Source organism: Triticum aestivum, chromosome 5A (genome assembly GCF_018294505.1).
Source record: "Triticum aestivum cultivar Chinese Spring chromosome 5A, IWGSC CS RefSeq v2.1, whole genome shotgun sequence".
Classification (NCBI taxonomy): domain Eukaryota; kingdom Viridiplantae; phylum Streptophyta; class Magnoliopsida; order Poales; family Poaceae; genus Triticum; species Triticum aestivum.
The window spans coordinates 606158600-606176443 of record NC_057806.1 but is presented as its reverse complement, the minus strand read 5'-3'; the positions used below and the strand labels follow the sequence as shown (position 1 = coordinate 606176443).

Below are 17844 nucleotides of genomic sequence, written 5' to 3'. Positions count from 1 at the left end.
TATTGGGCCAGTTTGCATCTATTCATATGTTGAGGGTGTTTGCATCTATTTATTTCTATGTTGGGGTTGTTTGCATCTAGTCAAGTATTCCTACACTCCTACTTCTAATTTTTAGTTGTAACTTGTACATTATAATGTTGGGGCTGTTTGCTCATACTTGTGTGACTCACTTTATCATTTCTATGTTACCTTGCAAGGTTTTCGAGCCACTAGTGAAGGTTCTTCGGTTGGCAGATAGTGATGGTCCATCTATGGCATCTATGTATGGAGAACTAATAAGTGCAAAAAAGGAAATCAAGGCTGCTGCTGAAAATTCAAAAAAAGACTATTTGCTGATCACTAATGCCATGGATAGCAAGATGAGTGGGAGGTTGGATTCTCCATTGCACATGGCACCATACATCTTGAATCCGAAATATAGTTATGCAGACCCGAGCATCTTTACGGATGTAGAGGTAGTAGCTGCACTTATGGAAGTCATGGATACTTTTTATTATGATGATGACATCAAGCAAAATAAGGTGCTGAACATTGACTTCACCAAGTTTAAAAAGAAAGAGGGTATCTTTGGGAAGGTGGTTGCCATGAAAGCAATTAGCAATGACAATTTTGATGCCGGTAAGCTTGTTCTCAAAGCAAAAAACTTACTATTGCATTTCTGAAATTATATAGGGTGATTGCATATTATTTCACTTTTGTCAAATTGTAGCTGATTGGTGGTCAACTTATGGATTACAAACTCCTACGTTGCAACACATGGCCATAAGGATACTTAACTTGACCACAAGTTCATCCGGATGTGAAAGAAATTGGAGCACATTTGAAATGGTAACTCTTAAGAGTTTTAGTCACTCTCAAGTTTCAAGTATTAATCAGTTGGTCAAATCTGAATATTCTTACTTCTCGCTATTTTTTAACTAGGTGTCCATTTGCACTTTTGTAGGTAGATGCAAAGAGGAGAAATCAACTAGATGTGGCCCGTAGGGACAATCTAGTTTATATCCAATTCAATGGAAGGATGATTGATAAAAGAAAGAAGTTATCCTCTTCTAGTGATGTTCTTCTTGGTGAAGATGCTTCACGAGCTCAAGATTGGATATGTGAAGATGCATATATCGATGAGGAGATTGATCCCACTACAGGCATGCCGTACAGCATCATTGATGAAGCAATGGGGGCAAGCGATCCTGTGGAGCTTCGTAGAAGTGCAAGAGTTAGAGAACTCCATGAAGTTGAAGAATTCGTTGAGGATGATGATAATGAATCAGATCATGAGATAGAGGATGATGGGATTGATTATGAGTCCGATGATGATGGAGTGATGGCAACCAAAGACGATGATGAGGAGGAGGAACCCCCACAGCCTTGAGCCATTTGTCACCAACTTATAAGATCTTTATTATTGCACAAGACCTTATTTTGCTTCTATTTCCGTGGCTGAACCTTGTTACCTTGCTACCTATATCTATTTGTGTGGCTGAACCTTCAGCTGTTTACCTATATTTGTGTGGCTGAACTTACGTGAACATTATTACCTATTTGCACCTTGCCTATTTGTGTTGTGAACCTTGTTATGAATTATTCGATCTTCGTATTTGTGTGGCAGGCATTTATTTATCTTTGACATGTGTGGCTGCCATTTATTTATCTTTGGCATGTGTGTCTGTATATTGTGTTGCTACCATTTATTTGGTATTCCCTATTTCCATTTGTATGGTTGCCATTTATCTTGAGTTCATGACATATTTGATATTTGAGTTGATATCCGTATATTGTGTGGATGTATGTTGACAATTTAATGTTTAAACTATTAATTTCGAATTTTGATATTATTTTGGTTTGGATGCATTAGGATTAACAATTTTTCCTCGTATTTATGCTTTTTATATGCCTATAGTAGCATATTTTGGTATATTCCATAGTTGGGATAACATGCGAGTATTGTAGAGTACAAAAAAAAGATATATGTTGTCCATTCCCTAATTAATCTATCGATTAATAGTCGACTGATTAATCCAGTTAATAGGCCGATTCACCGATTAATCGCTACTCCCAACCCGACCGAGCAGCTACCAGTTACCGATTTCTTGAACACTGGTTAGATGTTAATCTAACGGCAATCGTGCTTCTTCAGTCTCTGATCTTCCTGCCCCGGCCACCCAAACCAGCGCCGTCGGAAGCGCCTGCTCCCGCCTCCCGTGGCCGGCAGTGCTGCCGGGCAGGCCTCACGGCCCCATCATACTCGCATCCCTGGCCTGTCTATCCCTCTACACACCCACACCTCCTGTTATTTTCCGGCGACGGCAGCCGAACCAGTCAACCCTCATACTCTCCACCGCGTGGGTAGCCACTGTCATGTCTTCCCCGGCTCCGTGTCGTTCCCTTCGTAGGCCTCGCCGTCGTCCACCGCCCTGGTGCTCTCAGCGCGGCGTGGTCAACGATGTCCATCCAACGGTCGTAGTGCTTCTTCAACCTCTGGTCTTCTTGCCCCAGCCGCCCAAAGCAGCGCCGGTCGTGCCACATGCTCCTGCCTCCCGTGGCCGGTTGTGCTGCCGCGAAGGCCTCACCGTCCCCATACTACTACCACCGCTGGTCAGGCCATCCCTCCACTCACCCACTCCCCCTGTTATTCTGCAGCGACGACAGCCTCACACCGCAGTCGAACCAGTGAACCCTCGTACTCCTCTCCGCGTGGGCATCCATTGTCGCGTCTTCCCCGGCTCCGCGTCGTCTCCTTCCTAGGCCTCACCGTCGTCCACCGCCGTGGTGCTCTCGGCACGGCATGGTCAATGTGGTCAACGACCGACTTCCATCGGAAGAGTACTGTATATGGAGAGGCTGACAGATGGGTCCACGGCAGCTGCAAGGAAGTGCCTCCTTATTACGTGCAAAATAATTATTTCTCCACCTGACAGCAGGGACCCACCGGACGGGCCACCAGTATTTCATGAAAAAAATGTTTCCCCCTGACTGCTGGGACCCACCAGATGGGCCACCGTATTTCGCGAAAAAAAAGCGTTTGCCCCTGACTGCTGGGACCCACCGGACGGACCACCGTATTTCTTGAAAAAAACATTCCCCCTGCTGTCACCTCGGACCCACCGGAAGTGCCTCCTTATTACGCACAGAAAAATGAATACTCCCCCTGCTAGCTAGGACCCTCCATGGTGGGAGGCTGACTTGTGGGCCTACTAAGTTGACGGGGACGGAGGGCTTTGTCAACTTAGTCAATATGAATGATTCTAGCTCCAGTGACCGTACGATGTCCATCGAACGGCCGTCGTGCTTCTTCAATCTCTGCTCTTCCTGCTCCAGCCGCTCAAACAAGCGCTGGCGGGACTGCCTGCTCCCTCCTCCTCGCGGCCGGCTGTGCTGCCGTGCAGGCCTCACCGCCCCACCGTACTCCCATCGCTGGCCTAGCCATCCCTCTACTCACCCACACCTGTTGTTATTCTTCGGCGACGGTAGACGAACCAGTAAACCCTCGTACAGTCGTACTCCCCTCCGCGTGGGAAACAACTTCCGAGTCTTCCCTGCCTCTGTGCCCTTCCCTTCCTAGGCCTCGCCGTCGTCCACCGCCCTGGTGCTCTCGGCGCGGCCTGGTCAACGTGGTCAACGACCGACATGCATCTGAAGTGGATTGTACGTGGAGAGGCCGACAGCTGGGTCCACAGCCGCACGCAAGGAAATGCCTCCTTATTACGCGCAAAATAATGATTCCTCCACCTGACATTAGGGACCCACCGAAAGGGCCTCTGTATTTCGTGAAAAAAACGTTACCACCGCTGACAGCTCGGACCCACCAGCTATATCTTCACACGCAAGGAAGTGCCTCCTTATTATGCACCAAAAAAAATGAATACTCCCCCTGTTAGCTGGGACCCAGTATAGTGGCAGGCTGACTTGTGGGCCTACTAAGTTGACGGGGACGGAGGGCTTTGTCAACTTAGTCAATATGCACGATTCTAGCTCCAGTGATCGTACGATGTCCATCCAATGGCCGTAATGCTTCTTCAACCTCTGGTCTTCTTGCTCCAACCACCCAAACCAGCGCCGGTCGTGCCTCGTGCTCCTGCCTCCCGTGGCCGGCTGCGATGTGGCGGAGGCCTCACTGCCCCCTACTACTCCCACTGCTGGCCAGGCCATCCCTCTACTCACCCACACCCCTTGTTATTCTGCAGCGACGGCAGCCTCACACCGCAGCGAACCAGTGAACCCTCGTAGTCCTCTACGCGTGGGCATCCACTGCCGCGTCTTCCCCGGCTCCACGTCGTCCCCTTCCTAGGCCTTGCCGTCGTCCACCGCCCTGGTGCTCTCGGCGCAGCGTGGTCAACGTGGTCAAGGAACGGCTTCCATCGGACGTGGACTGTACGTGGAGAGGCTGACAGCTGGGTCCACGGCCGCAGTAAGGAAGTGTCTCCTTATTACGTGCAAAATAATTATTCCTCCACCTGACAGCGGGGACCCACCGGATGGGCCACCGTATTTCACAAAAAAAACGTTCCCCCCCCCCTGACTGCCGGGACCCACCAGCTACACCTTCGCACGCAAGGAAGTGCGTCCGGGCAAAAAAACGATTTGCCCCCCTGACTGTTGGGACCCACCAGCTACATCTTTGCACGTAAGGAAGTGCCTAATAGTCGGGACCCACCTGGTCGAAGCATATGTAGTGTTGTCATTCTGGTCGCGAACGTGTACGTACATACTGGTTGATGTAGAGGCGCGCGCGTGTCATAGTAGAGGCGCGCAGGTGTCGTAGTAGAGGCGCGCACGTAGCATGCACACGTACGTACAACGGCCAGGGTGCAAGAAAGAAAATACGGCCATGTATGTGTACATACGGGCGGGGTCTCCAACGCCTACTCGCACATACGTACGGCCAGGGCTCGTGTACATGGCTGGGTCGGAACGGAGAAACAGTGTCGTCGTCGTGTTCATGAGGAGGCAACGGAATGTGTCGTGTTCATGGGGAGGCAACGGAATGCGTCGTGTTCATAGGGAGGCAATGGAATGCGTCGTGTTCATCGGGAGGCAACGGAACGCGTGGGAGCCAACCGGCTGGGTCGGAACGAAATGCGTGGTTGTGTTCATCGGGAAGGCTTGGACGGAACAGGCGATGGAAACGAGGCCTGGTGTACCGCAGAACGGAGGAAACAAACCTCCTACGGTCGAAATGGGGGTCCTGTTGATCGGGAGGGGTGTGGCGTACCGCAAAACGGAGGAAACGGACCCCCTACGGTCGAAACGGGGGTCCTGTTGATCGGGAGGGGTGTGGCGTACCGCAAAACAGATGAAATGGACTTGTGTTGGAGCGCTACGGTCGAAACGGGGGTCCTGTTCATCGGGATGGGTGTGGCGTACCGCAAAACGGGACTCCACGGGATACTGTTCATCTCCACCGTTGACCTCCTCCAGCCTCCACGGGCTACCGTCGACCTCCTCCAGCCTCCACGGGCTCATGTTCATCCAGCCTCCACCGTGTGCTACTCCACCGGCTACTGTTCAACCACCCCTCCACGGGCACCCCTCCTGTGACGCCCCGAGACCGATGTGCTAGGTGTCTTCCAGTTATTCGCCTGCGTGTTGCATATTGTCATGTCATCATGTGCATTGCATCATCATGTTTTAAAAACTTGTATTCGTTCGGGTTCCCCCAGTCCGTCTGTTGTCCGTTCTGAGCCCAGATACACTTGCACGCGCCCGCGACATGTCCGAAATAGTATTTTATAAGTGCCGGAAAATGTTCTCAGATTGGGTTGAAAGTTGGCACGCAGTGTTGTTATAGCGTTAGTAGGTCGCCTGCCAAGTTTCATCGCTTTCGGAGTTCGTTTGATAGCCCAACCATTAAACTATAGCGGCATTATAGCCGGGCACACGTCAGACGTTTTCGGTCTCCGAAAACAGTCATCGGGCCTCCCTCTCTTCTCTTCTCTCAGCTCGAGACCGTCTACACGGCTCACTACCTACCGCCAGGCCCTACCTAACCTCTCTCGTCAGCCCGCGACCCTCCTCGTGCGCGCGCCCGAAAGCTGTCCCGGACCCGACTCGGGCTGTCGCTACCATTGTGTCTGGATCATCCCCGAACGTCTACAAAACATCACCGTTTTCTTATTTGAACTCCCTACCTATTTTATTCTCGTCCGTCAGATTTTGAACCGATGATCCAAATCCCTCTCCTTTAATCCTTTTGCTATATATATCTAGCCTAACCCTAGAACCTAGGAGGCTTGTCCCTCCCCGCCGCCACTCCTCTCCCACATCGGGATCTCCTCCCGATCCAAATCCATCCCCTCCCAAATCCCTCTCGTTTTCAACACCAGACCAACCCGAGCTCCTCCCTCGCTTGAACATGCCGTCGCCAGCCACTCTTGCTCGATCTCCACTGCAGCCGGTGCTCAAGCCCTCATCGCCCCCACCTCTTTCCTCTCCCTTCCCTGTCTTTCTCCCTCACCTCACATCTCTCCCTCTTCGTTTGCTCGAACAGGAGACCACATCGCCGCCCAGGGACGCCAAGCCATCAAGCTCTGTCGTCACCGAGAGCAAGTTCATCCTGCCCCATGGAGCTACACTGCAGGACCTCTGCATCGAACCCAAGTCAGGTGCCCATGTCGACCAACCCTCGCTGATCCGCTTCTGCTTCGGCCTGCGTCGGATCCCGGTGTCCCCAGCTCGCCTGCTGCATCGCCAAGTCCGGTCGGCCTGCTCTTCGCCGTTTCCCGCTCCTCCTGCACCCGCACCTGCAGATCGCCGCCGAACCAGATCCTCGCGTCCTCTCTGTTTCTTCAGACGAACAGGAGCTCCAGGAGTCCATGGCGCCGCCCTTGCCTCGTCTTGCTCCGAGGGATTCGAACGCCAAGTGCCTCTGCCCCGTCCTCGCCTCGCCGGAGAGGTTTCTCCTTCGCCAAGTCCAGCGTCGCGCCCTACTTCCTCTGAATCAAAGACGCACGCAGCCAGCGCCCCTGATCCTCGTGTTGAACGTGCCATGTACCCGCTCCTTCCATGTCCCTCCAGACAGAGCTCGATCTAGCCGACTCAGGCTCGTCCCACCGCTGCGCAAGGCCCAGCTCCTCCCGGCCGGCTCCTCTCCACTTCGTCAGGCCCAGCCGATGGCCAGATCCGGCCCCGTGCACCCCAGCCCATCACCTCCGATGGCCCAAGGCCCAGGGTGAGCAGCCCCTGGTTTTTTCCCTCTGTTCATTGGGCCAGCCTTCAGATTCGGCCCATATCATGTTTTTTTCCAACGCCTGCGAATTTAGCTATTTTCCAGAAAACTGTTGTTTTACAGATTAGTCCCTCTACTTCATGCTTTTAATATCTCACAAACCGTGCATCGGATTAAAACAAACTTAACATGAAACTTGCTTAGTTTTTCATCTAGTTTAATAATATGCCACTTTCATCCATGTTTAAAATGTTTAAATTGATGTTTGGTTAAATTTGCTCCTATGCCATGTTAAAATGCTTTAATTCATAACTAATTAACCATAGCTCCAAATTTAACAAAATTTATATGTAAATGGGGTGGGAAAATGCCTAGTTTAACATGGTGGCTTTACTTTGCATGTTTAACAACTCTAAAATAATGTTTAGGGCAGAACAGTACCAAATCTATAATATGCTCATGAGAAGTTTCCGGACTTGTTGTTTGTTGTTTCCGACCTCATTTAAACTTGACTAGATAGGTAGTTTTCTTTGCTTCACCCTCTTGCCATGCTAACAACATTTAACCTTGTTGGATACATAAAACAAGATCGAACTAAATAAGTCATGTGGTGTTTTCTTCAATATGCAACTCCGTTGCATATTGAGCTCCACTTAATTTGTAGGGTTGCTTGTGCACTTTGCCATGCCATGCTTCATTAAACCGGACATGCATCATACTCGATTGCGCATCATGCCATGTTGATGTGTTGGTTGTTTACTATGTTGTTTGCTTCTTTCCGGTGTTGCTTCTTCGGGTCGGTTCCGATAACGTCGTGATTGTGAGGACCCATTCGACTGCGTCCGTTTGTCTTCTTCATGGACTCGTTCTTCTTCCTTGCGGGATTTCAGGCAAGATGACCATACCCTCGAAATCACTTCTATGCTTGCTTGGCTAGAATGCTCGCTCTTTTGCTATGCCTATGCTGCGATACCTACCACTTGCTTATCAATGCCTCCTATATTGTTGAACCAAGCCTCTAACCCCACCTTGTCCTAGCAAATCGTTGTTTTGCTATGTTACCGCTCTGCTCAGCCCCTCTTATTAGTGTCTGTTAGTTGCAGGTGAAGATTGAAGTTTGTTCCTTGTTGGAACATGAGATGTTGTTCCTTGTTGGAACATGTTTAACTTGTTGGGATATCACTTAATAAACCTTATTTAATTAATGCATCTATATACTTGGTAAAGGGTGGAAGGCTCGGCCTTATGCCCTGGTGTTTTGTTTCCCAACTCTTGCCGCCTAGTTTCCGTCATATCGGTGTTATGTTCCCGGATTTCGTGTTCCTTACGCGGTTGGTTTATAATGGGAACCCCCTTGACAGTTCGCCCTTGAATAAAACTCCCTCCAAGCAAGGCCCAACAATTGGTTTTACATTCGCCACCTAGCCCTTTCCTTTACCCTTGGGTTCTGCAGACTCAAGGGTCATCTTATTTTAACCCTCCCAGGCCAGTGCTCCTCTGAGTGTTGGTCCAACTGAGTGATGTCCGAGGCTACCAGGGGCAACTCTGGGCTGGCTTACCCGATATCTTGCTCATCCAGTGTGCCCTGAGAACGAGATATGTGCAGCTCCTATCGGGATTTGTCGGCACATCTGGGTGGCTTTGCTGGTCTTGTTTTACCATTGTCGAAATGTCTTGTAACCGGGATTCCGAGTCTGATCGGGTCTTCCTGCTAGAAGGAATATCCTTTGTTGACCGTGAGAGCTTGTGATGGGCTAAGTTGGGACACCCCTGCAGGGTTATGAACTTTCGAAAGTCGTGCCCGTGGTTATAGGCAGATGGGAGTTTGTTAATGTCCGGTTGTAGAAAACCTGAAGTTGACCTTAATTAAAATACATCAACCGCGTGTGTAACCGTGATGGTCTCTTTTCAGCGGAGTCCGGGAAGTGAACATGGTGTTGGAGTTATGCTTGACGTAGGTTGTTCTAGGATCACTTCTTGATCATAGTTTTTATCGACCGTGCCTTGCCTTCTCTTCTCGCTCTCATTTGCGTATGTTAGCCACCATATATGCTTGTCGCTTGCTGCAGCTCCACCTCATACCTTTTACCTTACCCATAAGCTTAAATAGTCTTGATCGCGAGGGTGCGAGATTGCTGAGTCCCTGTGGCTCACAGATTACTTCCAAGCCATCTTGCAGGTGCCGTTGAACCGTGCAGATGTCGCAACCAAGCTCAAGGAGGAGCTCGATGAAGATCTTGTCCTTGGTGTTGTTTCATTCTAGTTGATCAGTAGTGGAGCCTAGTTGGGGTTGATCGAGGACCGTGTCGCATTTGGGGTTCTTGCTTTTATTTTGGTTCCGTAGTTGGACCTTGACTGTATTTGGATGATGTAATGCTTTATTCATGTACTTGTGTGAAGTGGCGATTGTAAGCCAACTATGTATCCTTTCCCTTATGTATTACATGGGTTGTGTGAAGATTACCTCACTTGCGACATTGCTTTCAATGCGGTTATGCCTCTAAGTCGTGCTTCGACATGTGGGAGATATAGCTGCATCGAGGGCGTTACAAGTTGGTAATCAGAGCCTTCCCCGACCTTAGGAGCCCCACTGCTTGATCGAATTAGCGGACGAGTTGAGTCTAGAAAAATGTTTTGAGTCTTCTAGGAATTATATATCGGAGAATTTAGGAATTCTTTTTACTCCCCAGTCCCTTCATCGCTCTGGTGAGGCATCCTGACATAGAGTTTTGACTCTTCTCTTCTCAAATTTCACTAAAAAAATTAGGATCACGCGGGTATCTTGGAATCGTTCCAATCGATTTGTGACGAGAACATTGTTCTTGGTGCCTCCTGTCATTTAGGGGTTGTGGCAGTGTCTCGGGGAGTTGAGCTCCGAGGTGTTGTCGTCACAATTTTATCGTTGCAGTTCTGGAATACCTGAGATTAGTTCACCGACATCGAAAATCTCTTTTATGCAGTTGTTGGTGAGATAACCTCGACGCCACCCAGTACTGGGGCGGGAGTTTGGGAGTATTTCCATAACTCGTATAACGGATGCTTTTCGAAGGTTGAGGTAGATGATTTTCGAAGGTTTCTTGGTTATGTGTTGAAGGATGGATACAACTGGATGTAGGATTTGTTAGTTTGGGTGAGATATTATGCTTCCCCTGTATCCCTAACACCTGATTGCATAACCGGAAAATTTCAGGAGTTTATAAGTGGGAATTCAAGTAGATCTTAGGATTTCTTTCCGACAGATGTATGATATGAAATTGGGGTTCGATGTCTAGTGGTCCGCCTATTCACGGTTGGTTTTACAGTGGTCTCGTTGTGTCTTAAAGAGTCCTTGGCTATGCCGACTCGGGGACGCTTCGTATGTCATGTGCACTGCCTTGTACATGATGGTGTTGTACGATCGAGCCCGTGTAGGCCCCACCACGAAAACTTCGGACGAAATCTCTATCATATGTTTGTTCCGGCTTATTCTGCAAGCCAATACTTTGTTTTGTTTTGAGTTGTGGTATTCAAGTTGCTTCGAAGTCAAATGTTGATTCCATCCCTTGTCTAAGTGGTGTTCTCATACTCCATTGTGAATACCAATCCTTCTCGATAATTGAGATTGTTATGCCAATCTTGTTCTACCGGTGTGTCTCTCTTCAAGTGGATCCGATCATTTCAACTTCCGCAATATCAATTATCACTTCTTCTCAACGGTGTTTGTTTCATCCGCCCAAATTGCCTTTGTTTTCCCACCCTCCCTCCCTTGTTTTCTTCAAGGACTCATATTTCTTAATCAAGTATCCATCTTATTGATGCGAAGTCTCTCCATTCCTTTTCCGTCAATGTTCTTACCCGGCGATTCTCATGAAGATTCTAATGGAGCTTCAAGCTCATCATTCTCGGTTTTCTTTCTTCGCCGGTGGGTTCAATTCAAGCGTTGGCTTTGACCATAGTCCTTTCGTTTTGCCCAATACCTTCTCTTTCCGGTGCACCTCTAAATCATTAACTTTTCATTATTCATTTGTTCCGGAGTGCTGAAGATATCTTGAAGATTCGTGTATCCACTCTTCTTTCATTCAACCTATTTCGAGGATGTTATATCATTCAAGCCTTTTTATTCAACCGGTGCATTCTCCTTTTCAAGTAATCTTTTCAACGGTGTATCTTTTGAGTGGGCCCTAACCCACAGGTCTTTTCCCAGGATCTTACCTGACTCTTCTTATTTTCCCGGCGTTACTCTCAAATTATTTTCTAAGTTTGACGTACGAATGAGTTATCATCAGCCAAATGTTTTTCTCCAAGATCTTTCAAATTCTTTTCATCGTTGACTCAATCTCTTCGCTTTTGATTCTTCCGGAGTGCCTAAACGATTCTTGATGGTGTTTCTCATCGTCATTCTCATATTTTGAAGACCGAAGAAGAGTTTCTTTTAAATCTTGCTCCATTCTCTTCAAGATTCGTGATTCTATCTTGTTGCCATCCTCTCATAATTATTTTCGATTGTGGGAATTCTTTTCACCCATCCGGTGCAATTCAGGAGTCTTTTCAGGTTGAGTATCCAGAGTCCATCAATTCAGGTTTATTCATTCTCAGCTTTCAGTTATCATTCTCCAATCTTACCGGTGCTTCGTTCAAGTGATCTCTATTCGGCTTGTGATCTCCTCGTTCTCATGTATCTAAATCCTCTCAAGCATCTTCGTTCATTTTATAATTCTTCCCGGAGTTTCTTTATCTTCTCTTCGTTCATTTTCAATTCTTACGGTGTTTCACTCAAGATCTCTTCCTTGGTTGTCATACTAATTCTTTCGTTGTTTTCTATCCTACCGGTGACTTGTTGAAGACTTTCTCAAGTTTGCGCTATATCTATCTTAATCCTTTCGACAAGAATAAGTAGTGTGCCAAATCCGTTGATTGTCATCAATTTAATTGGTGAAGGATACGCATAACGTAATTCTTATTCTTGCTTCATCCAAGTGATTAATTCTTTATTCCGGAGGCTCATCAAATTCGCGGTTTCACTTGATTCGTCTTTCTTTCCCGGAGTCCCAAGCTCTCGCAATTATATCACCATGGAGATTCATCTAAATCATTACAAGGTTTTAGCTTGTGTTTTCAACTTCTTTTTCCTTTCGTTTGATCATCCTTTTGTTATCGGAGTTCTTCATGAAGGTTCTACATGATGGTTCATCAAGGATTTAATTCCTTCTCGAAGTGTTCATCGAGATTCTTTTCTAAGGAGCTCAAGCATTCTTCATCTTGCTATCCGGGGTGCAATTCTTTCTTCCGTATTATTGGAGGTGGTATTATGTCATTTTTGACAATTTCCGTGTGTTTCATGATTCACATGTTGTCAAGAATGAGATATTTTAAATCCACCAATCTCTTCGTTGGAGTTATCTTGTATCATGTTTCTCCTAAAGCCTTCTCTAAGGATTGTTGCTATTTATGGTGCTTATAAATGATCCAATTTCTTCATCTATCATACCGGTGTAATAGTTTTTCTCATCTCCTTGTTCATATCAATCCAATTCTTCTTCCTGTGAGTGGCTGGTTGTCACCTCATAATTTGAGATGTATTCCATAAGACCATATCAAGCTTATTATTTTCGTTGTTGGTTTGTCAACAACTCCGTTCGACCCTTCTTCTAAAGATGCCTTCTCAAGCTCTTTTGTGACAGAGGTTGGCATTTTCTTCTCCATTCTTTTATCTCAATTATCTATCTTCTATTTCTTTCGTTCCGGAAGCTTTGTGATGTTGCTCTTCTCAACCCATCATCTCTTTCGTAAGGTCATGTTCTTTTCATGATTGTCCATTTAACCGGAGTGTCGTGCCCTCTTTTCAAGTTCTATCACCTTATCAAGTTCTTATTCAATTACTTTCTTTTAATCGGAGTGCTGCCTGAATTTGCTCTTCCTTGTTTCTCTTTTCTAACGGAGTGTTTTCAACTTTGTTCATCCCCGTTGTATTCTTTTCTCGATATGGCTTAACCTTTTCAAGGTTCTTTGGTTTCACTCGTTTGTCAAAGGAGCAACTTAGTTTACCTTTTCTCTTTTTATTTTCTGTTGTCCCTCCAGTGCCATTCTAGATCTCGGGACGAGATCCTCTCGTAGTGGTGGAGTGTTGTGACGCCCCGAGACCGATGTGCCAGGTGTCTTCCAGTTATTCGCATGCGTGTTGCATCTTGTCATGTCATCATGTGCATTGCATCATCATGTTTTCAAAACTTGTATTCGTTCGGGTTCTCCTAGTCCATCTGTTGTCCGTTCTGAGCCCAGACACACTTGCACGCGTCCGCGACATGTTCGAAATAGTATTTTATAAGTGGCCGGAAAATGTTCTTGGATTGGGTTGAAAGTTGGCATGCGGTGTTGTTATAGCGTTAGTAGGCCGCCTGCCAAGTTTCATCGCTTCCGGAGTTCGTTTGATAGCCCAACCATTAAACTATAGCGGCATTATAGTCGGGCACACATCGAACGTTTTCGTCTCCGAAAACAGTCGCCGGGCCTCCCTCTCTTCTCTTCTCTCAGCTCGAGACCGTCTACACAGCTCACTACCTACCGCCAGGCCCTACCTAACCTCTCTCGTCAGCCCGCGACCCTCCTCGCGCGCGCGCCCGAAAGCTGTCCCGGACCCGACTCGGGCTGTCGCTACTGTTGTGTCCGGATCATCCCCGAATGTCCACAAAACATCACTGTTTTCTTATTTGAACTCCCTACCTATTTTATTCTTGTCCGTCGGATTTCGTTCCGATGATCCAAATCCCTCTCCTTTAATCCTTTTACTATATATATCTAGCCTAACCCTAGAACCAAGGAGGCTTGTCCCTCCCCGCCGCCACTCCTCTCCCACATAGGGATCTCCTCCCGATCCAAATCCATCCCCTCACAAATCCCTCTCGTTTTCAACACCAGACCAACCCGAGCTCCTCCCTCGCTTGAACATGCCGCCGCCAGCCACTCTTGCTCGATCTCCACTACAGCCGGTGCTCAAGCCCTCATCGCCCCCACCTCCTTCCTCTCCCTTCCCTGTCTTTCTCCCTCACCTCACATCTCTCCCTCTTCATTTGCTCGAACAGGAGACCACGTCGCCGCCCAGGGACACCAAGCCATCAAGATCCGTCGTCACCGAGAGCAAGTTCATCCTGCCCCATGGAGCTACACTGCAGGACCTCCTCTGCATCGAACCCAAGTCAGGCGCCCATGTCGACCAACCCTCGCTGATCCGCTTCTGCTTCGGCCTGCGTCGGATCCCGGTGTCCCCAGCTCGCCTGCTGCGCCGCCAAGTCCGGTCGGCCTGCTCTTCGTCGTTTCCCGCTCCTCCTGCGCCCGCACCTGCAGATCACCGCCGAACCAGATCCTCGCGGCCTCTCTGTTTCTTCAGACGAATAGGAGCTCCAGGAGTCCATGGCGCCGCCCTTGCCTCGTCTTGCTCCGGCGGATTCGAACGCCAAGTGCCTCTGCCCCGTCCTCACCTCGCCGGAGAGGTTTCTCCTTCGCCAAGTCCAGCGCCGTGCCCTGCTTCCTCTGAATCGAAGACGCACGCAGCCAGCGCCCCTGATCCTCGCGTTGACCGCGCCATGTACACGCTCCTTCCATGTCCCTCCAGACAGAGCTCGATCCAGCCGACTCGGGCTCGTCCCACCGCTGCGCAAGGCCCGGCTCCTTGCTACGTCTCGAGCTAGCGTTGGTTTTCCCCGAAGAGGAGGGGGTGATGCAGCATAGTAGCATAAGTATTTCCCTCAGTTTTTGAGAACCAAGGTATCAATCCAGTAGGAGGTCACGCGCAAGTCCATCGTAACTGCACAAAACGGTAGCAACTCGCAACCAACGCTTAGGGGTTGTCAATCCCTTCACGGTCACTTACGAGGGTGAGATCTGATAGAGATAATATTTTTGGTATTTTTGGTATAAAGATGCAAAGTGATAAGTAAAAGCAAAACAAGTAAAATAAAGTAATGGAGATTGATATGATGAGAATAGACCCGGGGGCCATAGGTTTCACTAGTGGCTTCTCTCAAGAGCATAGATATTCTATGGTGGGTGAACAAATTACTGTTGAGCAATTGATAGAATTGAGCATAGTTATGAGGTTATCTAGGTATGATCATGTATATAGGCATCACGTCCGTGACAAGTAGACCGACTCCTGCCTGCATCTACTACTATTACTCCACTCATCGACCGCTATCCAGCATGCATCTAGAGTATTAAGTTAAAAACAGAGTAACGCCTTAAGCAAGATGACATGATGTAGAGGAATAAATTCATGCAATATGATAAATACCCCATCTTGTTATCCTCGATGGCAACAATACAATACGTGCCTTGCAACTCTTTCTGTCACTGAGTAAGGACACCGCAAGATTGAACCCAAAGCTAAGCACTTCTCCCATTGCAAGAACTACCAATCTAGTTGGCCAAACCAAACGGATAATTCGAAGAGACTTGCAAAGATAACTCAATCATACATAAAAGAATTCAGAGAAGATTCAAATATTATTCATAGATAAGTTGGATCATAAACCCACAATTCATCGGTCTCAACAAACACACCGCAAAAAGAAGATTACATCGAATAGATCTCCACGAGAGAGGGGGAGAACATTGTATTGAGATCCAAAAAGAGAGAAGAAGCCATCTAGCTACTAGCTATGGACCCGAAGGTCTGAAGTAAACTACTCACACTTCATCGGAAGGGCTATGGTGTTGATGTAGAAGCCCTCCGTGATGGATGCCCTCTCCGGCGGAGCTCCGGAACAGGCCCCAAGATGGGATCTCGTGGATACAGGAAGTTGCGGCGGTGGAATTAGGTTTTTGGCTCCGTCTTTGGTCTAATGGGGGTACGTAGGTATATATAGGAGGAAGGAGCACGTCGGTGGAGCTTCGAGGGGCCCACGAGGCAGGGGGCGCGCCCAGGGGGGGCGCCCTCCACCCTCGCGACCTCCCCGGAAACTTCTTGGAGTAGGGTCCAAGTCTCCTGGATCACGTTCGGTGAGAAGATCACGTTCCCGAAGGTTTCATTCCGTTTGGACTCCGTTTGATATTCTGTTTCCTCGAAATACTGAAATAGGCAAAAAACAGCAATTCTGGGCTGGGCCTCCGGTTAATAGGTTAGTCCCAAAAATAATATAAAAGTGGAAAATAAAGCCCAATATAGTCCAAAACAGTAGATAAAGTAGCATGGAGCAATCAAAAATTATAGATACGTTGGAGACGTATCAGGCATCCCCAAGCTTAATTCCTGCTCGTCCTCGAGTAGGTAAATGATAAAAAGAGAATTTTTGATGCGGAGTGATACTTTGGCATAATTTCAATGTAAATCTTCTTAATCATGGTATGAATATTCAGATCCGAAAGGTTCAAGACAAAAGTTCATATTGACATAAAAATGATAATACTTCAAGCATACTAATCAAACAATTATGTCATCTCAAAATAACATGGCCAAAGGAAGTTCATCCCTACAAAATCATATAGTTAGGCTATGCTTCATTTTCGTCACACAAAGATGTTCCCAACTTCTATACCCCCGATGACAAGCCAAGCAATTGTTTCATACTCAAATAATCTCAAACTTTTTCAACCTTCACGCAATACATGAGCGCGAGCCATGGACATAGCACTATGGGTGGTATAGAATATGATGATGGGGATTGTGTGGAGAAGACAAAAAAGGAGAAAGTCTCACATCAACGAGGCTAATCAATGAGCTATGGAGATGCCCATCAATTGATGTTAATGCAAGGAGTAGGGATTGCCATGCAACGGATGCACTAGAGCTAAGAATGCTCAACAAAAGAAAACTAGTGGGTGTGCATCCAACTTGCTTGCTCATGAAGACCTAGGGCATTTTGAGGAAGCCCATCGTTGGAATATACAAGCCAAGTTCTATAATGAAAAATTCCCACTAGTATGAACAAGACAACTTATGAGACTCACTATATGAAAATCATGGTGCTACTTTGAAGCACAATATATGAGACTCACTACATGAAGAACAAGGTGCTACTTTGAAGCACAAGTGTGGAAAAAGAGATAGTAGCATTGCCCTTTTTATTTTCTCTTTTTTTGGGCCTTTCTTTTTTTTCTTTTTGGCCTTTCTCTCTTTTTTTGATTGGGCAATGCTCTAATAATGATGATCATCACACTTCTATTGATTACAACATAATGATTACAACTCGATACTAGAACAAGATATGACTCTATATGAATGCCTCCGGCGGTGTACCGGGATGGTGCAATGAATCAAGAGTGACATGTATGAAAAATAATGCATGGTGGCTTTGCCACAAATACGATGTCAACTACAAGATCATGCAATGGCAATATGACAAAAGTAAAGCATGTCATGATGATGATGATGATGATGATGATGGAAGTTGCATGGCAATATATCTCGGAATGGCTATGGAAATGCCATGATAGGTAGGTATGGTGGCTGTTTTGAGGAAGATATAGGGAGGTTTATGTGTGAAAGAGCGTATCATATCACGGGGTTTGGATGCACCGGCGAAGTTTGCACCAACTCTCAATGTGAGAAAGGGCAATGCACGGTACCGAAGAGGCTAGCAAATGGCGGAAAGGTAAAAGTGCGTATAATCCATGGACTCAACATTAGTCAAAAGAACTCATATACTTATTGCAAAAATTTAGAAGTCATCAAAAATCAAGTACTACGCGCATGCTCCTAGGGGGATAGA

At 47.2% G+C, this 17844-nt stretch overlaps 1 protein-coding gene across 1 annotated transcript; it reads left to right on the top strand.

Moving 5' to 3' along the window:
- Positions 1-756: 756 nt before the first annotated feature.
- LOC123107918 (uncharacterized) lies at positions 757-1447 on the top strand. Its single transcript, XM_044529807.1, has 2 exons — positions 757-828; positions 944-1447. Exons 1-2 carry the CDS (start codon positions 757-759, stop codon positions 1367-1369), a joined length of 498 nt encoding a protein of 165 aa, XP_044385742.1. The 3' UTR covers positions 1370-1447.
- Positions 1448-17844: the final 16397 nt, after the last annotated feature.